Source organism: Gopherus flavomarginatus, chromosome 1 (assembly GCF_025201925.1).
Source record: "Gopherus flavomarginatus isolate rGopFla2 chromosome 1, rGopFla2.mat.asm, whole genome shotgun sequence".
Classification (NCBI taxonomy): domain Eukaryota; kingdom Metazoa; phylum Chordata; order Testudines; family Testudinidae; genus Gopherus; species Gopherus flavomarginatus.
Window position 1 is genome coordinate 358,036,364 of NC_066617.1, and position 24,824 is coordinate 358,061,187.

Sequence of the window (24,824 nt, forward strand, 5' to 3'; positions counted from 1 at the left end):
ATTGGTTGTTGCCATTAGGAGATGAAAACCCAAGATATGAATAAGCATAATCTCCTCTTGAGGACCTCATTAAATCTTCCTTCAATGTGCATTATAACATAGTATGTGGTGTTGGCATGATGCCGCACATGTAGCAAATGAATAATTTTTGCAAATATCTGTCCTTTTTGAGGCTTTTTTTTAGTCGAGTGCTCAAACATGGATAGCTATTTGATGAATTATGCCTAAACTGTACATATCTATCATTTGATTTAACAAGTGAACAAGAGTTTACATTGTATACTGTGTATTTTTGTTCTGAGTATTTTCAGATAGGTCTGAGCACGTGTGTTCTAATAACAATAGAAACTTTCATTGTCCCTCTGGGAGTGCGATAGGAGCTAAACAAACCCAGAAAACAAGTAGCTAGCAGGCTGTGTACTCAGCTACGCTGATCTATCCCTTTGCTTTTCTGGTGAATCCTATCCCTGCTTGCTGTTCTTCTCTATTTAGGCCTCAGTAGAGCAAAACACTTAAGTGCCTACTTAAGTACTGTTGGAATTGGACTCACTTACTCCCAGTGGAAATTAAACATGCCCTGAAGTGTTTTGCTGACTCAGGGCCTCAGATTTTAAGCATCTTGGAGCAGAGGCAGCTCTTCATCCTTGACTGTTGAAAAGGCACCTAGTACGCGTTTGGCACTTTGTAAATAATACTCCAGCTTTTGAGTTGGGGCCCACTATCAATCTTAAGGCTGCACCAAGGCCACGTAAGTGTCCCGCCACTTGGTGATCACTGTCTCTGATATCCTGCTCATAAATGCTGCAGCCATTTATGGTTAATGTTGCATTATATTGCAAAATGTTTAAGATATTTATATAATGTCTGTCTTCCTTTTTTTTTTTTTTTGTTCTTTTGCCTTCTGTCATCTTCCACGTGTCTAGACTCTCCCTCAATCTCTCTGCTTCCTTATCACCTTAAAAAGTGACAGAATCCTATGACACCTTATAGACTAACAGACGTATTGGAACGTAAGCTTTCGTGGGTGAATAAAGTGGGTATTCACCCACGAAAGCTCATGTTCCAAAACGTCTGTTAGTCTATAAGGTGCCACAGGACTCTGTCGCTTTTTACAGATCCAGACTAACCTGGCTACCCCTCTGATACTTATCACTTTAAACATTTCTTCATTTTTTCTTCTAACTAGAGATCGGTCTTTATGCAAAAGTTCAACCTTCCCAAAACCAGGGGTGCTGGAGCAATTTTTATAGTGGGGGCGGTGAGAGCTATAGAACCAAACTGCTGTATATAATGGAATCCACTTCAAGCCAGGAGATGCGACTAGGGTTGCCAACCCTCTAGGATTGTCCTGGAGTCTCCAGGAATTAAAAGTTAACCTTGAATTAAAGATTGTTGTATGGTGAAACCTCCAGGAGTAGGTCCAACCAAAATTGGCAACTCTAGGTGCAGCAGCAGCCCCAGTACCTCTTGTTCCAGCACCTATGCCCAAAACTCAATGTTGTTGCGAACTTGGATTTTGAACTTGGTCCTTTCCCTTCCCTAACCCAACATTTAATCCTTCCCTTCTGTCCAGCCCTTCTCCATTGCTTCAGTCCACTTGTAATGTCCAGGCAAGTGGGTTTGTTTGTGTATCATCATACTCTATTACAGTGGTCCCGAAACTTTTTACCTTGCACCCTACCTTATCCCTGTCTGCACCCCATCCCTGGAGCAGGGCCGTGGCTGTGGGGAAAAGCGGGGAGACAGGAGTTAAGTCCATTATTGGCTATTAGCCAGGATGGGTAAGGAATGGTGTGCCTAGCCTCTGTTTGTCAGAGGGTAGTGATGGACGGCAGGAGAGAGATCACTTGATCATTACCTGTTAGGTCAAGGTTAATCTTGAATTAAAGAACTTAAGAATGGCCGTACTGGGTAGTTTATTTATCCATGGTGGTAACCTACAAAGGGATACGGGGTTTGATCCACAATTGATGGAGCATAGCTCCGCTGAAATCAGTGAGGGTCTGGCACATGATATCTAATGCTAGTGACAGCTAAAGATGATCTGTGTGTAGTTGAAATCATAACAGTCTGAGGTTTTTGAGTCTGATTCTGGTTTATTACCATGAACTCTATATAGAAAACCTGCACTGTCTGCTTAGCAAATAGGAAAAAAGATTAAAAAATGAGGATGAGATGAACTGGCTGAAATATGGTAAATGTGTAGTAGGGGAAATATAAAAGTGGGTGAGATGAGGACAGAAGTTGTTTAATATTTAAGGTCCATGAGATGGCTCTTTTCTATTAATAATTCAGCTAATCAATTGGTAACTGAAAGAAACTAAGAAATAATCTCCCTTCTCTTGTAAAATTTTTCTATTCCTCATTCCATTTGAAAGAATAGTGTTCATGAAGGTAGAAAGAATCCGTTTTACAAAAGAAAATGCAGTTCTCTTCAGTTCACCATAAAAAGCAGCTTTTTTTTTGGTTAACAACTAAAAGCTACAAGGAAATTAGCTCTTGTGGCATATTTCTTAGTAGGTAAGCCACACTAATTAAATCAGACAAATAATCCTATTATAAAATTCATCTAGTTGTATTTTTTAATACTCATTGCCATTTGGGTTCTTGACATTAGTATGATTGTCTTTTACATTAGAAATACCAAGGTTGTAATTTATCCCATTTACCCCTGCAGCACTCTGGCATTAATGATCTGAACTGGAGTAACACCACGCTTAAATGACATACAGACCATGCCTAGATTAGAAAACTTGTCTGTTTTAAAAACTGTTTAGTTAAAACATTTCTAAACGTGACCAATTTCCCTAGTTTAGACTGAGCCTTGCAGATTAAACTAAATTGAAAGGTATATAGATCCCCTTGTTCTATTTCTCTTGCCTGACTGGTCTTTTTAAAGGGTTTAGAAATGTGGGCAGCAAATAGCAAAATTAGATTGTTTAAAAAGAGGCAGCTAACAAATCTGGAGGAAAGTAATCCAAAACATAGATACTGGGAAGGAGAAGACTGGAGAAGCAGTGGGCCTGTGGACATTATTTAGAGTCAGATCAAGATTAGTTTATAGGCTGAGTTTGGAGATTGGATTAGAGGTTGAAACAGACAGATGATTTTAGTTGGGATGGCTCTAAAATTTAGCAATAGGTTCTGATGAGACTTCATACCAGAATGATGGCATTTGGGAGCCAACAATCTTGGGCTGAAATCTCCTCATGGTTCAGCCTCATTTGAATGAGAGCTAGAAGCAGTTTGGGATCAGACCAGGAACCAAAATCATAGAGTAGGTTCTGATAGCCAAACCCTACTGCAAGGTTAAGTGGTGTAGGAGACTGGTGTTGGCCCAGCTCTAAAATGCTGAAAGGGGAGCTAGCAGTGATATACAGCAAATTTATGGTCTACTATTGGAAACGTGGGAGAGTGGCAGAAAAGGCCAATACAGTTCTGTTGAGACTGTTTTGAATATTGCACTGAGTTCTGGGCTCCATAATACCAAAACCGTTTTGGACACTGGAGGGAGTTCAGGGAAAAGCAACAGAAATGACTAGAGGAGCTGTAAGGATTCTTATCTGAAAAGAATTAAAAGAGCCAAATATGCACAGCTTGCTTAATGGGAGGACATGATGACCACTGCAAATATCTGAAGTATGAAAATACCAAGATAAAGAAGAATTTGGCATGGAAAAATCTCAGGAGAACATATTGTGGGGAACAATCCTACACTGGCAGTGAAATGGACTAGCTAACCTAGTAGGTTATGTGCCACTTCTGGCTGTGCTTGGTCTGTGGATCACCTCTGCTAAGAACTTCCCCCCCACCCATGGCCTGATACAAGGATTACTTTTAGATTATAAGCTCCTTAGGCTATGGAAGGGCCCTTTCAGAAATGGAGTGTCCCATTTATATTTGAGAAGCCATTTCTAGCTGCACGACGTATAACTTTACATTCTGGACTGGACAGGACGTATTAGACATCCTTGAATCTCTGTTTCCGGTCCTTTCCACCAGAGCTGCCTTGTGCAAGAATACAGATAACCTTGGGCAGAATGTGCAGAAAGTTCTGTGTCCTGGATCTGCCTGCTGGATGGGATGTGTGCTAGTGCACATGCCTTTGTCACTCAAAGTAAGAGTAATCAGAGCTTCTCTCCACCTGTTACTGCCTAGATAGGTAATTGTATCCTCACAACGGGCAGCTCACCTGGCTTGGTAGGGAGTACTGTTGCAAAACAAAATGCTCTTACTTGTAAATTGTGTTAGAACCAACTCATTTCTGTTATTCAATGGGGAAACCAGTCCTGGTCACCACTTCCCAGACCAAACAGAGATTAGATGCAAGACTTGATGTTGGGACCTAATCCAGTGAGCACACTTTTTCCATAATTTAGTAGTAACAACAACAGCAACAAATATCCAGCCGTCCTATGGTGAAGGAACATTATTTTCCTAAAGCATTCAGAAGTGATGGATATATAGACCCTATGTGGAAGGTAAAAACTGGCTGGCTGGCTGTCCGTATAATCCAAACAGTACTGTATCAGCCCTATTGTAATTTTGTGATGTGGACATTGTCCACTAGGTATTGGATTGATGCAACCAACTCGTTTTGAGTGGATACTGGTGCAGGGCTTTGTGTAGAAGTCTGCAGTGCCCTGCCTGCATTGTGTTTAGCTGCAGCCAGTGCCATCATTTTCATATAATATAATATAATCTATATATTTCATATAATATAAATAACAGAGCTGTTGCCTGTTACATTAATCAGGAAGTTATCAGAGGAGTAGCCGTGTTAGTCTGGATCTGTAAAAGCAGCAAAGAATCCTATGGCACCTTATAGACTAACAGACGTTTTGGAGCATGAGCTTTCGTGGGTAAATACCCACTTTGTCAGATGCAACGACGAAGTGAGTATTCACTCACGAAAGCTCATGCTCCAAAATGTCTGTTAGTCTATAAGGTGCCACAGGACTCTTTGCTGCTTTTATTAATCAGGAAGGAATACATTAAACAAGAATATTGGAGTCAAATGTAACTGTGCGTATGAATCATGATAATGCTGTTTTATCATAGATATTTTATTTATAAAGGGAGTGTGGTATAGTGGTTACTTGTATTGCAGCTAGTGCCCATTGTGTTAGGTGCTGTACAAACACACAACAAAAAGATGATCCATGCCCCAAAGAGGTCACATCATAGGATTAGGCCTCTGTTTCAGGGGGACGCCAGGTTCTATTTTTGGTTCCATTATTGACTTTGTGTTCTTTAACCACACATGCACTGTGGCATAGTATCTGTAAAATGGGCAAAAAACTGTAATAAACGTGTATGTGCTTACTGCTACCCTCCATTGGGTGGAATCTGAAGGGCCCAACTATATTTCATGGAGCTTACTGCTAACAGCTAATGAAGAATCTCCTTCTGCTTAAACGGTAGGAGTCTGTGTTTTTTGAAGCAGGAGGTTCCGCTACAAACCTTTTGTGGGGCAACAAGTTTTATTATGTTTAGCAACTCAAAAGAGAGATTTTTTGGGGTTTAGGCATCTTAAAGTGCTTTTATATCCTTGGATGCATGACATTGTATACGAAGTGTAAGTTATTGCAGTAGAATCTCACTAGTTACTAGAAGACCCAATACACAGGAAGGTACTAGTCACATGCAAACGTCACAAGTCAATCCTACAATGTGGTGTGTTTGGGTAGATCCCAGTGTCTATGTAAACTTCCATTGCCTTTAATAGGGCTCCATCCACCTGCAGAATTGGGGTCTAAGTGAACAATACTGTACAAGATAATGCATCACCAACTGTACTTAGTTGGCTTACTGTGACAATTGTAGTTTAGTTTTTAATTATTTATTGATTTGATTCTTAATGCACTAGTAAATGTTCTATACAGTACACTTGGTAAAAGTAATGAAGTTTTAGTAATATGAGACTTAGCTGCGGCACTCGGGTATTATCTCTTAGCTTGTTCCCCACCTCCCAGCAGATATTTTTGTGTATATGTGGATTATAAATTGTGCGTATTGGTGCTGTTCCACTAGAATCCGATAGAATATCATAGTAAACATATATAGTTTAATGCTGTAGCAGCAAGGAGAGACTCTTAAAAGCTAAATTGAATGGAAACCCTAGCGTAGTTTAGAGCCCCTTTAGCTTGGTTTATCATCTTCCGTAAAATGCTGTTAGGGTATTAATGCTGTCACAGCTGAAGGAATAATCATTGCAAACTCAAAGAATTTAGATACACAATTTTTAATGAGTTTGTCTCCATTGACTCTAAATTAGCTTCTCCTTTTTCAGTTGGCGGATCCCTACGTTTGCTGCTCTTCTTACTGTCTTCTAATCCAGTTGCTGTGAAGTTTTGTAGATTTTATGCAAAGCTCGGTTTATATTGGAACGTTCATGATTCTTTTGTCTAGCTCCAAAGTCATGAGACTTAAGAAAACAATATTAAACTAAAGCGATTGATATGATTTATGTCAGTATGATACTCTCACTATGGCATTGATTAGAAACATGCATCCTGAACCTACAAGCATTTGTAACTGAGTGCTGGGCTTGCTCCCTTGAACAGTTCCTTTGCCTTCAGTGGGACTACAGCCAGTAGGAAGCACCGTGTTCAGTAGGGTAACTCACTGGCAAAGATGTCACATCCCTCTCTAATGGCTGGCCACTAGAGGACAATAGCCTAATACTGTTACCAGCAAGTGGAGTTATACAGTAACTCATCACTTAACGCTGTAGTTATGTTCCTGAAAAATGCAACTTTAAGTGAAACGATGTTAAGCAAATCCAATTTCCCCATAAGAATTACTGTAAATGCGGGGGGGAATTAGGTTCCAGGGAAAATTTTCTTTTGGCCAGACAAAAGGCATTATATACATTTTAAACAAGCAATTTAATACAGGTACTGTACTGTAGTTGGGAGGTGCCCCTGCCTTCCCCCACACAGGCACAGCCCACTGGCACTGGAGATGACACAGACAAGGAGGCTGAAGGTGCTGTAGGCTAGGAGAAGCACATTGCACAGCAGTGGCAGCTTCCCCTACTCTGCAAGCACCATGGGCGGGGGGCTCAACCCTTTAGCCCACTCACTACCCCCTTCCCCAAGACCCCATCCTTGACCTGCCTCTTGTCCCCCCCACCTCCTCCCCCTTTACTTCCCACGTTGTGTCCTCACTCCTCTCCCCTTCCTTCTAAATGCTGCAAGCCAGCTGATTGCCCTGGGCAGGAGGCAAGGGAAGGAGGGGGAACCTGCACGCTGAGTCCTTGTTCCTCCCTGCTGCCTGGGGCAATCAGCTGGCTTGCTGCGTTCGGGAGGCAGGAAAAGGAGGGGAAGCCTGCACACTGAGTCCTCTCTCCTCCCCGCTCCCTCCTGCCCCCAAAACGCCTCAAGTCAGCTGATTGCCACTGGCAGGAGGCAGGGGAGGGAGTGGGGAGGCACGCTGAGTCCTCGCTCCTCCCTCCTGCCCGGGGCAATCAGCTGGCTCGCAGCGTTTAGAAGGGAGGGGAAGGAGGGGGAGCCTGCGCTCAAAGTCCTTGCTCGTCCCCCCTCCCTTCTGCCCCCCAAACGCTGCAAGCCAGCTGATTGCTGTGGGCAGGAGGAGGGGGAAGGCGCTGATCTGTGGGGTCTGCTGGTGGACGGGAGGCATAGGGAGGCTGCCAGCTGTGGAGAAAGCAGGCAGCCAAACAACATAAGAGTGGAACATTGCACAACTTTAAATGAGCATGTTCCCTAGTTGATCAGCAGCGTAACAATGAAACAACGTTAACTGGGACGACTTAAAGTGAGGAGTTACTGTATTCATTTAACTCAAATGACAATGGCTGTACTGTGCGGCTAAAAGTCCCATTTTCAGAATCTGCTTCAGGCCCATACAAGGAGTCATTACATGTCCAGAATCAGCCTATAATCTCCATATGCTCGGTGCTAGATTTAATGTACGGTGCTGCTGGGATGTGTAAATTATACCTCCTTGTATCAGCCTTGCCATGTGTCCCAGCATAGTGCTGCTGCTCTCTTCTCTCATGCTTTTAAATCTACTGTGAATTCCATAGGAGCCCTGCGAGCGGAGTTGTGGAGGGACCACACTGAATCCAGGCATCCCTCTCAGTGCTGATTAAGCCAGCTCCTAGCCAACACCACTCAATCTTTGGGCACTGCTGTTCTCATGTGCACCCCTTTCCCAGTGGGCAGGGAGCCGCATCTACTTTCCACTGTCACAACATCCCTTTGCCTTGCAGACTTTCCACCTTAACCTCTTCTTGCCTCACTTTTCCCTCAGGGACTCTGTGCAGGGACTGAGTGTAACCCTTAGTGTATAGATCACATCACATTCTGGCTGCACTTAAAATGCGTGTTTATCAATATGATATCTTATTAAGTAGATCCAAACAGTAGTTCTACAAATAATCGTGGCTAATGTGTTTTTTAGTGTTGAAAACTGCATGCCTCCCTGTGAGATTTATGCTTTTGGGGATGGAGTTAAATGAACAAGTGCTCATGAAAGACGCCTGCCATGGAAAGTGAAGTCTGCTGTTATCAGAGCAGGCACATTATTGGCAGCAATAATAACTTGGGTTCCATATCCTCTTACCCACTCCCTCACTGTCTGGTCCGCTATGTATTCTGTGATATTGTTAGCCTGTGTTCCATCTTCATGGCAAGATGTTCATCTTACACTCGCACAGCTAAAATAATGATTGTCAAATTACAGTTTGTCTAAAAATAATAAAAACTTGAACAGAGGGCTCAGGGTTAATGGTCACTAATTTGAACCTGGTCCACGTTGGTAGTGACTGAAAGACTTTTAAACTCTTGTGGTTCACTGATCAATGTGAAATATTGGCAGGAGCTGAGTTCTAAGTGAGCAAGGGCCACTCAACATTTAGCATCACTGTTGGAAGTCTCAACAAGGATGCTAAATACTGAAAAAGAATGGAGACTTATAACCTTTTTGTTGTTGTTGAAAGGTGGTCTCTCCATTTCAAGGCTGAAGCATTTTGGCTCAGACTCTTTATCTTGGTTATGCCACGGGAATTCAAGGTGATTCCATTGTAGTCAATGGAGTTACTCCAGGTTTACACCAGTTTGAGATCAGAGAGAAGATTGAGTCTAATCTGAACTTTGTGGCCCAGGTCCATCCTCTGAACAGATTCCTTTGCAGCAGAAAGCTAATTAATAATGCAGTTGCCTGTGGTGCTCTTGCTGCTTATATGCAATTTGAATTATTGCTAAGTACCTGACAAATGTTCTTTTTATGTATTGTGCGTGTGATTTAATATGTTAATTGCTCCCACCAATATCATCTTCTACCTTCTGGGGCAGGAGGAGTGAGACTTAGATGAGGGATGAAGATTTTCTTGAGCGGGAGGCTGGGGGGTGAGAGAGAGATTGTGTGTGTGTGTGTGTGTTTCTGCTTCTGCTTCTGCTTCTGCTGCCAGTTCTGGCTCCCCTCTCTACTTTGACTTTTGCAGCTGAAAGTTGAAACCCTACCCTGTCATTCTGTTAGCTCAAGCGGAATGAAAGCCAAGGGAGAGTTTCAAGTGTGGCAGCAAAGGAGGAGCCTGCGTTGAGGGCAGCAGCAGCAATAAAGGCAGCTTGCTTGTTCTGGCGTACAATTGACAGGGTAACAGCATTTCCCCATTCACTGAAATGCTGAGGATTTTTTGCTGAGTGAGATCATTTAAATTAGAAACACTTGGCTCCATCTGAGTGTCCTTTTGGGTTATGTCTATAAACAGAACGTATCACTGAGATGAGTTTCTAGAAAAACTAAGAATACATTTATTAAAAAAGATCAGAGATTTAAGGGATACTAAGCAAAGATAATAGAAAATGTGTACAAATAAAACTAACAATATAACGTGCTTTCTAGTGACTAGACTTAACATGCTGCAGTCCTTATCTAAGGCAGATTCTCACCTAAAGCCACCCTTCAATGTCACCAACCATGTGGCTGTGGATATGCCATTCATGGATACAAAAGTTGCTTTCCTTTTTGTTCCCTCAGTGATGCATAACCACAATGTCTTTTTCCCCTTCTTCTGCTAGTCCAGTAAACCTCTTACTGTTTGTTCCCAAGAGCATTGGCATCATGTCCCCCTTTCTCAATCTCTTGTTCATTTTCTTTTCCTGTTGCCTGCAGATGCAAATATAATTCCCATTGTCTATGGCTTACCCTGCTTCATTTACAGTCAGTACCAAGGCAGACAATCATTCCTTTGTCTGGGGCAAACTTGTTCACCAACCTATCTGCTTTCCTGGTTTGAGCATATTTTTAGTACATACCTACAACTTTGTAATTGTTACCCATACATATATCACACAGTGATTATGGTGGCCAATTTGATTTAAGTTTTCATTTGATACCTTACACAACATTCTTTATCGATCAATACTATGACAGCAATGTGTTGAGTATAGTGAGTTTGTCAGGCTAAGAGTTGGCTGACACAGAAGTGAACCACCAAAAGAGCCTCTATGTCACATGGGGCTATGGCTGGCATGGAACAAGTACTCTGACCGGTCTGTCAATGGTGTTTTGGAGAAATAAAGATTGTCTCTGACATGGAGGATACCTCTCTCTCTCCAGCCTTGAAAGATTTTTTAGGTACCCTACTGAGGTCTTGTAGCATAAACACGTAATATATTTCAGAGGGGTAGCAGTGTTAGTCTGTACTAGCAAAAACAATGAGGAATCCCCGTGGCACCTTTGAGACTAACACATTTATTTGGGCATAAGCTTTCATGGGCTAAAACCCACTTCATCAGATGCATGGAGCGAAAAATACTATAATATATATTCTGCACCTACCATATTATTCAAATACTTCTGTGGTGGGAGCCATATAAATACTTAAGTTAATTTGAAGGAGAGAATTTAGTAGCGTTGAGTAACCAGTGGGTTTTGGTTAGTGTAACAAAGGCTATCTATGTGCAGACGCCATGGTAGTGAGCAGGAACTGAACCCTAGGCCTTTATAAGAGAGAGAGAGAAAAATGCTGTGATAATTAGTAGGATCCTCTACTAAAGAGAGAGGTGATCATGTGCACTAATGCAATGTACCACGTAAGGGGCATGTACAGCGGTGGTGCCAGCCTCTTCCTGGTGTGGGGTGGCTGAGCAGGGCTAGACAGAAAATTGGCGGGGGGTGGGGGGGCGCTATACATTTATACGTATTAATTCCCCCCCAGCCAGCATAAGTCCTCTTTAACCTCCAAGCGCTGGATTCAGAGCTGGGGAGGGGTAAGACTAGGGGTGCTGTGGCCGGGGCTCCTGCTGCTAGTCACAGCTGGGCTGGGGAGGGCTGAGACTTCCTCTTCCCCTGCACAGACTACTCCCAGGACCAGATCAGACTAGGGTCACCACATCTAAAATACAAAAACACCGGTCACTTTCCTGCCCTCCGCCGCCTCCCCCCCCCCGCCCCAAGGCAAGCCTGCCACAATCCCAACCACAAGACAACTCTGCAACATCCCACACCCTTCAGCAGCCACTTATAGTATCTAGACTAGAGAGATAACACATGTAGATAAGATTGATAACATCATTTCCTTACTTAAGCTGCAGAAGAGCTAACACTGCAGCATCTTTGGCTGGACACAGAAACTTTTACCATTAGATATCCCAGTGTATTGTGGTGATAATACAAATCTTTAGACCCACATTATAAAAACCCAAGCCTGGCAGATTAATTTATTTTTCTGGCAACTGGCAAATCCATAAAGAACTGGCAAGGCTGATCAAATACTGAGCAGGGAGTAACCCAAGTCAGACCCACTGCAGGAAACTCTTCCCAATCCCCGCTTCCTGCCCCTGTTGCTCCCCAGTCACGGGGAGAGGGTCACTATATGGGGAACTCCCACCCCCCGTTTGCCCAGGGTGCCATTTTCCCTAAGGCTGACCCTGGACATCGTCAACATTCAGAGCTGGATGATTGGAGAGCAGCGGCTGCTGGCTGGGTGCCCAGCTTTGAAGGCAGCAGAAGCAAGGGTGGGAATAACATACCAGGCCATCCTTACTTCAGGGTAACATCTGACCTTTGCATGGGGAGGGATGACTATGGGGAAACTAAGGAAAAATTTGGGGTAGCTATAGCCCCTGCAAGCCCCTCTTAGCACTGCCATTGGGCAGGGACCTTGTTATATAGAGTCTAAGACTGGAAGAGATGATTGTGGTGGTAGTCTGACTTCCTGCATAACACAGGTCATAGAACTTCGCCCAGTTATTCCTGCATCAAGACCAAGATGAACTAGATTGTGTTTTTAAAAGACATTCTGTCTTGATTTAAAGAGTCAATTCAACCATTGCAATACCTTACCAAGGGATTTGGTGAATTAGCTTTTAGTGCTATATAAATAATAAAACTAGCAGTGGAGCAAAACTGCAACCAGTGGCTGTAATCTAATGGATGGTGGGGGATGCGCGCCAGTGCTCACACACAGTACATGTAATGTAGAAAGCATTAACAGTTTTTAAAATGGTGCAAGAGTGAGTTAAGGGTGAGGAATAGTGAGACACAACTTCATTGGTTTCTACTTTGCTAGAATTTTAATTAAAATGTCTAATCCTTTTCTCTTTGTATGAAATTAGTTCACTTCTAAACTCTGGGGTTGGGATCATGTATTGATGGTGGCTGACTTATTGGCGAGCTGTGCATAGTGCTTAAATACTACAACATCTGGCTCTATATTAAGGGCTTGGTAGTCATCTTCCATTTTATAATCTACATTTTGTTGTCCATCCTCCCACAACTGTGAGGAGCATGTGTGTCCTTCTTGTCCGTCCCCCTGCACAGCTCCAGGTGACATTCTGGGCTCTCTTTTCCCTAAGGTGCCATATAGCTCATCGTCCCTCAGCACAGGGATGTCCTTGTGTTGATGGAGATTAAAATGGCCCAGTGAGTGTATCCTTCCTGTGTTGATATCAGGCCAGCAAACTCCCTGTGATGATTCATTGGGATTCTTGAAATAAGGGCATGACACATCTGGAGGGAATAAGAACATAAGAATGGCCATACTGGGTCAGACCAAAGGTCCATCAAGCCCTGCATCCTGTCTTCCAACAGTGGCCAATGACAGGTGCTCCAGAGGGCATGAACAGAACAGTTAATCATCAAGTGATCAATCCCCTTTCACCCATTCCCAGTGTCTGGCAACCAGAGGCTAGGGACACCATCCCTGCCCATCCTGGCTAATAGCCAGTGATGGACGTATCCTCCATGAACTTATCTAGTTCTTTTTTGAACCCTGTTATAGTCTTGGCCTTCACAACATCCTCTGGCAATGAGTTCCACAGGTAGACTACGTGTTGTGTGGAAAAAATACTTCATTTTGTTTGTTTTAAAGCTGCTGCCTATTAATTTCATGGGGTGACCCCTAGGTTGTGTGTTTTGAATCTCCTCTACTTATAGCATCCCAGCACGATATGTGTCACAGCAGTACAATGTTTGCTCCTTTCCCTCCCCTCCTCCCCCACTTCTTAGTTGTAGGAACAATTGTCTTATAAGGAAGAAGGCAACTTTAATGTGTGTGTTCTTGTTCGCCATGATCAGTTATATTGTGTGGATCAGAGTATAACAGGAATGTTGACACAGAGGTAAAATGAGTAACCGGGCTGATTGTAATCAGCATAACAGTTAAGATTTTTTTGTTTTGGAATCTGGTCAAGATGACCAATAGTCATGGTAACAATGGGAAAACAGTGTTTCAGAACTAATTAAAATTTTGTACTTGCTGAGAGAATAACTGTTGGGCTAATCTTTTTTTAGTATAGTTTATTTCATCTAGAAGTTATAATGACTAATTCTCAGCTATCATCTTCCCAGACTGCATGAATTATAGATGGCTCTTTTGAGTTTCATGTTGGCTCCAGCAATCAGTATGTACTGGGCATAGTTATGTTTATGGCATCTACTTTTGGATAGATTTCAGCTATAATACTGGTTTTTCCCTCACTGCTTTCTCTTTAGCAATTGCTTTTGCTAAAGGAAAACACTACAGGAAAATATAATTCAGCTTGATGTTCAGTGGTGGGAACATCAACATAAAATGACTTGGCTTTCCAAAGGAAAACATTATTTGCATAGCATAAATGTTTAGTGTAGACTTTCTATTAGACGGTCTTATTTTGTTTTTAATTAGGATAAAGCTATTACTTTTTATTTATATTAGAATAGAGCCTAGAGAGGCTCCAAACTCCCAGATCCAAACACCCTCAAAGTTTGGGAAAGTTCCTCTCCAGATGTGAACTTTGTGGTTTGGGCCCATGGTTGCTTAAAACAAACCAGGAGAAATTACAAATCTGTCTAGGTAATTTTAGATGTAGGGTTTTCGGAAACCATTCTTATGCACCTGTTAAATTCTGCTCTTAGGAAGAACAGCATATCAAATCTGTGCTGGAGAGGTGGTCTGTTGGATCCAGGGCCGGCTCCAGGGTTTTTGCCACCCCAAGCAGCAAAAAAAAAAGAAAAAAAAAAAAAAAGATTGTGATCTGCGGGAGCTCTGCCGCTGCCGCTTCTGTCTTCGGTGGCAATTAGGCAGCTGGTCCTTCGCTCAGAGAGGGAGTGAGGGACCCGCCGCTGAATTGCCGCCGAAGAGCCGGACGTGCCGCCCCTTTCCCATGGCCGCCCCAAGCACCTGCTTGCTGGGCTGGTGGCTGGAGCTGGCCCTGGTTGGATCACCTCTTCTCCCATTCATAATTATTCATGTGGATAGGACATATACATCAGTGAGCGCATTTATATTGGGCCACTGGGATCACTTACATTGGCTGATAATTGATTTGAAAAGGTAAAAAGAGATTTCAAGAGTACAGATACTAACTGTATTCTGGACTCATGGCAGACAAAAGTTTCTTACTATTCTTAGTCTATACCACAGTGTATTTTCAGGACTGCTGTGTGATGAACCATATGGTTCTTCTCACATTCAGTGCTCCAGAGTGACCACAGAAACAATAGCTTTAGACAGTGGAGATGCCCTTGTTGTCGTGACTGTGGGATTTGGTCTGAGTGCTGGTATTTTAATATATGGGAATTGAGAAAATTGTATCTGTATCTAAGTGCTTGTCTACACTGGCACTTTACAGCGCTGCAACTTTCTCGCTCAGGGGTGTGAAAAAACACCCCCCTGAGTGCTGAAACTTTCAGCTCTGTAAAGTGCCAGTATAGAGAGTGCACCAGTGCTGGGAGCTATTCCCCTCATGAAGGTGGTTTTTAGAGCGCTGGGATCTCCCAGCTCTCTGCTGCAACTACACAAGCCATGTTAAAGCCATCTTAAAGTGCTGCCGCGCCTTACACATGAAGACATGCCCTAAGATGCATCCCTTATCTAACTTCAGATGAAAGGTTCATTTGCTGGGTAATTACATTTCTATTGTTGTCTTGCCATTGAAATGTAAAGTCAGTTTCTCGTGGAGTGTTCTGTCATTGCAAACAGAACAATCATAGTGTTGTGAAAAGTAAGGGAAATTAGGTTGATTGATGTTACTTTGACTGGCTTTTGCAATCTGGGTTGCTTAGAGCAGAGATTATTCAGTGACTCACTTTGGTGTAATTGAGCTCTGACAACTGTGGTGGTTTGCTGAAAGCAACTACTTGCTGGAGCTACTGGAATTCATGCAGAATGCAAATAAAACAGCTCCTTTATATTTAAAGAAGGAAAGGGCAGTGAGTCGGCTACATATTATCATGGTAAGAAAATAATTTGCATGTATGCTGCACTTTGATGAGGAGAGTGCCACCTTCTGGTACATTCAGAATAACTCAGGCATGGATCAGCGTTCACATTGCACTCCCTCCCTGTCAGTACCCAGCCCGGGCCAGGGAAGTTAATGCTCCAACCAGCAGTCCAAATTAGGTGATGACTCCTGGTCACTTGCCATCTGAGGCTCGGTGCACATACGCTAAGAAGATGCAAATCGGAATGCTCCACTCGAGGCTCCTACCTATCCTGCAAAACCTGAGCTTAGCAGGGTTTTGACAATAGTGTACGTTTAGAATTGCTGTCCCATTGACAGTGGGCTGTTTTTTAATCTTTGGACTTCAAAATGTGTGGGTTTTCTTTCTGTTTCAGGCAAGTAAACATCCCAGGCTGATGTCTCAAAGTTTTGTGAAAACACCATGTCAGGTGCGTGCATGTGGAACATAGCTGCTAGGACTGGGCTGCTGGAACCTGAGGGCTTTCCCAGGAAGTTCCTGGAGAATCCATGGAAGAGACTGGGGCCTTCAATCCTGAAACAAACCCTGTAAACCTGTAGCTTGGAGTGTTCTCCCCCTCCCTGCCCCCAAATGTTGTGGGGAGGAAGAAAGCTGACCACACACATTCTGTGCACTGGTTAGGCCAATGGGGGAGGTGTATATTTTAATACCACAATCCTAGATCTTGTGTGGGGCAATCCCGGGGAAGGGTTTGGGTGGCTTGAGTGAGAGGAGGAATCTACTTGTGGGTTGCCTAGGTGAGAACTGCAAATCTGAGTTCTCAAATAGGTGTGCAGAACTGGTATCCGCTGTTGAGCTGTGTCTCTTTTTGGGGGCGTGTGTGAAGTGTGTGAGCATTTTCTGATCACCTGAGTTTCCCCTCATTTAATCAAATAGCTGTAACTGGCACTCCTATTGCCCCATCCCTTCGAGGATCTTAATGTGCTTTCATCTGCCGGTGAGGAAGGGGGGTATTGTCCCCATTTTATAGATGAGGAAACTGAAGCACGTGTAAATGAAGTGGCCTCTCCAGGGTTTCACAGCAGGTGAGTGGCAGAACTGGAAATAAAACCTAGGAGTTCTGTCTCCCAGTCAGAGGCATTAGCCACAAGCCCTTCCCCTAGGAGGAGGGATAAGTCAGTGGTTTGAGCTTTGGCCTGCTAAACCCAGGATTGTGAGTTCAATCCTTGAGGGGGCCACTTAGGGATCCGGGGCAAAATCAGTACTTGGTCCTGCTAGTGAAGGCAGGAGGCTGGACCTGATGACCTTTCAAGGTCCCTTCCAGTTCTAGGAGAGAGCTCTATCTCCAATTATTAAATGGGGAGGGATAGCTCAGTGGTTTGAACATTGGCTTGCTAAACCAAGGGTTGTGAGTTTAATCCATTAGGGGGCCATTTAGGGAACTGGGGTAAAAATCTGTCTGGGGATTGGTCCTGCTTTGAGCAGGAGGTTGGACTAGATGACCTCCTGAGGTCCCTTCCAGCCCTAATCTTCTATGATTCTATTTTTGTCTAAATTGTTCTCTCCTTCCTTTCCCTCTCTTCTCCACTGTCTCCCTCCTTGCCACCCTGTGGTCCTTTTTCCTCACTGTTTCCACCAGCCCTGTCCCCTGAATGGTCTGTTCTCTCCCCCCAGAGCTCTCCTCAATGTCCTTCCCTATTTCATTTGGTCACCCTGCTGGTCCTGCATCCCTTCCAAGGTGGCAGGAGATGGGTGAGTGAGGGGGTCAGCTGGTGTCTCCCTGTTTGCTGGCAGTGTGCTGCAGGAAGACACAGCAAGAGAGAGGGAGTCAGTGGGGAGGTAGGTTTTTTTTGCCTGCCTGCACACCAGGCCAGGTACTAGTTCCTAGTAGCCAGGAGCCTGAAGTGCAGGGGAAAGCTTGATCATTTCTCCCCTGCTCTCCCCCAAAACAAAACAAAACAAAACACTTCCTGACCTGGGATGAGTGGGAAAGAGGCAGCAGTGACTAAAATGACTATCGCTCCCGAGGAGCGGCATTAGGCAAGTGTGCAGCTGTTGACATTAACCTCCCTATTTCTCTTCCTGCTGCTGTCTTTGTCTAGCAGCCTCCTGGTAACTTGCTTCTTCCTGATCATAGGTGTGTGAATGCAAGGAACTCAGGGCTTCTTTAGTGACTCTGCCTGGCAGGCTGTGCTTGTTCCTTTCTCTGTTTCAGTTGGATCTAGATGAGCTGCTAATTTTATAGGCACCAGTGATGCTGCTGTGTGCAAGACAGCTCCATATAAACGTGGTCTCGGGTGTATTCATGTCAAACAGGATATTTACCCACCAATGGCTGTCAAAGTTACTGGTGCGTTTTAGTTTGTACCAAAAGAAATCTCCCAAACTTCTTATGCAGCTCCCGGTCTCTGCATCTCCAGCTGTCAGCTTTGTTTTTGCTCTTGCTCCTTTTCACACTGGGGAATGGCAGGGGGCTGATGGCCAGTGACCTGAATACTGGAGGAGGCAGGAGGTAGATGCCAGAACACGCCCAGACAAGTGGAAAGCTGAATAGACTCATCTGGCTGTCAAAAATTACCTCCTGACATTCAAATCAATGTCCCAAATGAGAATCTTTAAACAAATTTCATTTCTAGGACACTGACTCCGGATAGGCTTGTGTGGAGTCACCACTTCTAAGTTAAATATATTAGGTAAGGCGTAATAACCTGCCTTTGCTGTGGTTTGGCTTACTTAGGTTCCAGTTCTGCAATCAGCACCCAGAAGTCTTATTGACTTCAGTGGCCAAGGTGTCTCTATTTTAACTGTCCAGGAGGAGGTACTCAAAATCAGTGGTCACTCTGGAAAACTTAAGTCTAGGGCCTGATATAGAAAGCACCTGTATCTCTGGAAATTAGGACCTTAGGGACTCTCTTGAAAGTGCCCTTCAGGCTCTGCTGTGACTGCCAGACTAATCAATGAAGTTCTGCTTTGATACTTTAAAGCCCCCTGCTGGAATGTGGCCTTCTTAGGATATGTCTAAACCAGGGGTCGGCAGCCTTTCAAAATTGGTGTGCCGAGTCTTCATTTATTCACTCTAATTTAAGGTTTTGCTTGCCAGTAATACAATTAACGTTTTTAGACTGTCTCTTTCTATAAGTCTATAATATATAACTAAACTATTGTTGTATGTAAAGTAAATAAGGTTTTTAAAATATTTACGATGATTAATTTAAAATTAAATTAAAATGCAGAGCCCCCCGAACCGATGGCCAGGACCCGGGCAGCGTGAGTGCCACTGAAAATCAGCTCGCATGCTGCCTTCGGCACCCGTGCCATAGGTTGCCTACCCCTGGTCTAAACTATAGCTTATGTTGGCATAATTTATGTTGCTCAGAGGTGTGAATAAACCATCCCTGTCATAACATTTTTCCCAGATCTGGACCTTAGCGTCCAAAATATGGGTGTTAGCATGAAAACCTCCAAGCTTAGTTACCAGCTTGGACCTGGTAATTGCTGCCACCGGCCAGGAATTATACAGTGCCTAGCTCACTGTGGTCTCCCCAAAACCTTCCCTGGGGGACCCCAAGACTCAGATTCCTTGAGTCTCACAACAAAGGGGAATAAACCATTTCCCGTCCCCCTCCTCCCCTCCAGGGGTTCCCTCCCTGGGTTCCTGGAGAGATACACAGAAGCAAGCTCCGTGAATCTAAACAAAGGGATTCTACCCTCCCTGTTTCCAGTCCTGGAAACACAAGTACCGAGAGAGAGCTAATCTCTCTTCCCCCTCACCCAGAGGGTATGCAAAGTCAGGCTTAGTAAATCTAACACAAAGAGATTTTCCCCCTGACTTCTTCCTCCCACCAATTCCCTGGTGAGCTGCAGACTCAATTCCCTGGAGTCCCCGCTAAAGAAAAACTCCAACAGGTCTTAAAAGGAAAGCTTTATATAAAAAGAAAGAAAAAGGACATAAAATATCTCTGTATTAAGGTGACAATATACGGGGTCAGTTGCTTAAAGGAAAAAAAATGAATAAACAGCCTTATCCAAAAAGAATACAATTTAACACATTCCAGCAACTACACACATGTAAATACAAAAAAAAATATAAACCTATTGTCTTACTATCCTTGTACTTACAACTTGGAAACAGAAGATTAGAAAGCCTGGAGATAGAAAAATCACTCTCAGAGCCGAGAGGGTCAGACCCAAGACAAAGAACAAAGAACTCACACCCAAAACTTCCCTCCACCCAGATTTGAAAAAGGCTTGTTTCCTAATTGGTCCTCTGGTCAGGTGTTTCAGGTTACTGTTGTTACCCCTTTACAGGTAAAAGAACATTAATCCTTAGCTATCTGTTTATGACAACCCTCCTGAGCGATGCAAGTTACACCTGCATAAGTGCTGGAGTGGGCAGCCTATGTCGGTGGGAGTGCTTCTCCCGGCATCGACATCGCTACCGCTGCTCGCGGGGCTTGGAGTGACTCAGCCAATGGGTGAGCTCTCTTCTGAACATCTGCACTAACAGTGCTACAGCAGTGCCGCTGTAAGCTCTGTCATGTAGCAGTAGCCTCTGTCTGGGTCACACTAGCTGTGTCCCCGCATGGATTCTTCTTCTGCCTGAGCAACTCAGAGATTTGGACTTTGTAAATTAACTTTGCTCTGATTTTATTTTATCACTTTTTGGAGCTGGGCTTTTCCTAGTGACAGAACCTGCTACCAAATAAAAGGACTCAAATCAGGAGGTGTGGTGGGGTGTTTTTTTGTTTGTTTTGTGTGTGTGTGTGTGTGTGTGTGTGTGTGAGAGTGTGAAATTTGGAAAGTTATCTGGTTATTCTGAGGAATAGGATTGGTTTGTTTTACAGCTAGAGTTGGTCAGAAATTGTTTGAATTTTTAATGAAAAATTCCAGCATTTTCCAACAAGCTCTCTGTGCAGTTGGGCTGTATAAAGATTTCTTTTGCTCTCACTTGGTGAGAGGAATGAGTTAATTGTGCTGCTAATGGTTTATTCTAAAAATACAGTAGCTTCTTTGTTTAAATCTTCACTTTAAGGATGATTTACATGAAGAGTCACTTTGTGCGTGTGGATGATCCAGTTTTATTTTACCAGCTCAATGAAATGAAATACCCTTAAAAAGGCTGGGCATGATGGTCAGTAACTCTGAAAGAACCTTTAAACTTTGTCTTTATATGGGAAATAATTAAGAGTTGTGTTCCGAGGGCCAGATCCTGATTACTAGTGAATAAATGGGAATTTTGGCATCCACTTCAGTGGAACCATTCATTGGCCCCCAGAAGAAAATTTTTATGCAAGTTTGTTATCTGCAGGTAATTAACATAAACTAAAAGACAAAGCTGATGCACAATTTATTTGAAGGATCAATTTGCAACTGTAATTAAAAATGCACAAAAGTGATTATTTCTTTCTCCTGGTCCTAGTAACAGCTTCTTTTGCTGAAGATGTCTAATAATGGTGTTGAAGCCGAAGACAAACCTCCAGCCCCTCCAATGAGAAATACCAGCACTATGATTGGATCTGGAAGCAAAGACATTGGGACTTTAAACCATGGCTCAAAACCTTTGCCTCCCAACCCTGAAGAAAAGAAAAAGAGAGACCGATTTTACCGATCTATATTGCCAGGAGATAAAAGTACAGTATTTTGATCTTCTCTATAGTTTCTTCTTTGCATGTTGCTGGGGAATGATGTTAATGATTCTTTAGAATGTAGAGGATGGTTCACAAAGTCTAATATTTCACATAATTTTTTTTGGCCATACTGGGAATATGGGCTGCCTGTGGTGGCTAGCTAGGTATCTGCTTTCCTAATAATTAATGCCATTCCCCTCACAAGCTCCCCATTCCTTCTCATAATCTGTTGATTGTTAAAGTGTGTGTGTGTGTTTCTGTGAGATCTGTGACTACCAGTTTTCAGGGATATAGACACTGTAATGTCCCTGTTCTCAGAGCCTATCACAGCTGCCTTTCCAAAGTTCAGTGAGGTTTGTTTGTTTTTTGGAGGGGGTTTTTGGCCTTAGTTTTTGCAACCATTGTGAGTGGGCCTCCTGAAGGAGCCCCAGTGGCCTTCTGCATTGGTGAAACTGAAAGCAGGCTGGAAGAGTGCAAGTACGTCTAAAAGACCATTTCTTACCAGTCCTGTCGCATGTTGCTATGTGGTCGATAGCCCTGAAGAGCTTAATGTCTAAGATGAGTCTTTGTCATCCTATTCTATTTCAGAATTTTGGATGCGACATTGTCCACTGCTAAAAATAATCTATCCCTATAACTTCTTGCACATTAATTTGTATTGAATGAATTCTTTCAGCTATAATAAGTAATGTAACAGGCAAGATGGGAATAAGGGACAGAACTGATGTACTGTACATGCAATTTTAATTTCTTCCATTAGTATATTTCGAAGGTTGTACATTTATCACATGAATCAGTTGCAATGATTCAAGAAATTCTCTAGTCCTTAGTCTGTGCTGCTTCCTTTTATATCTCTCTTTAATCTGTTTGTAAGGAACCCATCTCTATGATGTATTTATCTCCCTTTTTCAGTCTCTTTTTAAGGATTCATAGTGCCCATTGTCATGGTAGTTGGGTGCTAAATAAATAAGATCTTTCTCTAATTTTTGTATCTACATTCTCAACTGTTTCATTAAGGAGTCAGGCTCCTAAATTCTTGCTAGATGGAAAGGACTAATCCTAGTTCTGTGGCCTAAGAGTAACTTATTTGCTGTTTATACTATTTAACCTGCTCTGGGAAGCAGGCAGACAGTTTCATATCTATCATAGTGCCAATCTGCAGTAAGGGTGTAGGTATGTTAAGGATGCGAGATGCTGTTAAACATGAATGCAAAGCACTGGATTAAATGAGTCAGTTCACATGCTGTTAGGTGAAAATGAGCTTTGGATGTCTTAACACGTCTGTAACCCTTCCCTATTCCCCCTTTATCTCTCATGCTCTTAAACGTTAATAAAATATCATCTACTTACTTTTTTTTAAAATTGGGCCAGGTTTCTCTCTTCCTCTGTGTATACAATGGTAAGTACAGTGTTTGGTATCTGAGCACCAGATACGTAGTTCTTTTCTACCAACAGGCGACAACAAGGTAACAGAGCCTTTTGAGGTTATGTAACTTGTTCCAAAGGAGCTTTCCAGATCTCAGTCCTACGTAGTGTTTGTCTCTAGCTAGCAGATGGGACAGTACCCTTGCTATTAGCTGTTGCAGTCTTGTTTGCTGACCACTGTCTGCGTACTTTCCATAAAAGGGTTACGCTACCAGGTCTGTTTCTACACTGACATGATTGTTTCCTCCCTCCCCACCCCAAAACTGGCAACTAAAGAGGAGTGCCATAATGTGATGCTTCAGCAGCTCTGGGTTCTCTTTACATCGAGGGTGTGATCCAGCTTCAATTTGAAGTCAATGAGCAGACTGCCATTGAAGTCAGTGGAAGCTGGCTTCTTGTAGACATTCCAGCATGGTAGCCGCTCAGGCAAAAGAGAATCATTGCCAAGGCCAGAAGAGTCTTCTGTTGCAATGCACCTGTCTGAACCAGAGTGGCAGCCTTCTCCTGCTGCCTCTGTCAGAGGCCTTTTAGCCTGGTTGCCACTCTGGCTCCTGGTAGGATGACCGACAGACCAATATGTAAGCCCTGACTGGCTACCACACCTGATGTGAAGTGCTGATGAATTGTTAATAGAAAATCCACCAGCTGATCAGCCTTAGAGAATCTCCTAAAGCACGAACCTATTTACACAAGAACCCAGCTTGATTAAGGCTTACAATTCAACTACTGAGTTGACTGGAGTAAAAGAAGGGTTTATGCAGGTTGGATGTAATTTCTACTGTGATGGAACTGCATAAAGACTGTACAGCTGTGGTACACTGAGGAGCAGGCCTGACCAATAATATTGGACTTCAGATTCACTTTTTTAAATACTATTATAAATTGAGGATTGCAGAAAGCAATATTGGCAAACACTTCGCAAGCAAGTCATATAAAACAATTATGTAAAGAACCTCATTGATTCAATGAGCTGAATTTAAGACTTTGGTGATGGTTTCTCCTTTGCAGTGCTGTGCCTGCTGTGCACCACCTACTGAAACGCTAGAGGGGTGGGAAGTGTTTCAGGTGACTTTTCCAAGTGGCCCAGGAAGAGGTGGTAAGATCTCTTGAGATTCTATGGGGTGAATCTGGAGCTGTCCCTGGTGGAGCTCCAACTTAGAACGCCTGGGAGCTATGGTGTTGTGTTGCTAACTTTTCCATGGTGGTAGTCGGGTAGCATTGTGGAATTTTGGCCTCATTGCTGGGTAGTACAGCTTCTGACATAATTCCGATGTTTGAATATAGACTTAATAGTGAGGTGGCCTCATTCCTAGACGTGCTGATCCACAGCTTCATTGTCTTAAGTGAGAGTTGTGAGTGCTCAACATCTCTCTGGAGATATTAGTTAGTTGAAAAGACTATTATTGGCTTGTAATTCTCAACCGAGGATTTTCAGTTAGCAAGTCCCCCTTGTATTGAGAGAGTTATTGTCTTCATCTGAGGAACTCATACTCAGCGTCTGGCACATTACAGAAAAACCTTGCTAGTTTATGAAAGGTTCACTGTGAGAATGCAATCATGGACACTCACTGAAATTTTTTGAGCATACATTTCAGTTTACTTTTATTCCTCAGAACCTTACAGTTTAATGGGGCATTAATTGAAATAAAGTAATCAACAATAGATAGGTGCTTCTAGGAAGACTGTTTTTCTTTTGAAACTCCTAAAGAGTTTTCTGTTGTCCTCTATATACCATTACAAGGCCCAGGGTAAAATATCCATTAAGACTATAAAGTGGGATTAAAGTGTAGAGCAAGGCTGACAGGTCCTTTTAAATCTAATCCTTCTTAGCCTATTCCTCATTCTGTGATATACAGTGTCATCAGTGAAAAGCAATGATAGTGTTAATATTTTAATGCATGTATGTTTTGAGATCTGTTTCTCCGATTTGATCAAGCTCATATGTGCTTAGAATCAGAAAGCCTGTTTAAGCATTTGAGTGCTTGTTTACTTAAACCAGGTCTTGAAGTAGTTAAACTTATTTTTACTACTTCCAAAGGGGCTCTACTGGACAAATAGAAACATGTGGGGCTTGATTCTAATCTCACTCGCATCAGTTAGGAATAGCACAGATTAAGT

General features: G+C 43.0%; 1 protein-coding gene across 1 annotated transcript in view; it reads left to right on the forward strand.

The window, feature by feature from the left end:
* PAK1 (p21 (RAC1) activated kinase 1) overlaps positions 1 to 24,824 on the forward strand; it is a 111,979-nt gene that overhangs the window by 36,470 nt on the left and 50,685 nt on the right. The window contains exon 2 of the mRNA XM_050941508.1: positions 21,074 to 21,284. Coding sequence (XP_050797465.1) covers positions 21,095 to 21,284 — 190 coding nt within the window. The 5' untranslated portion in view covers positions 21,074 to 21,094. The remainder of the gene's footprint in view (positions 1 to 21,073; positions 21,285 to 24,824) is intronic.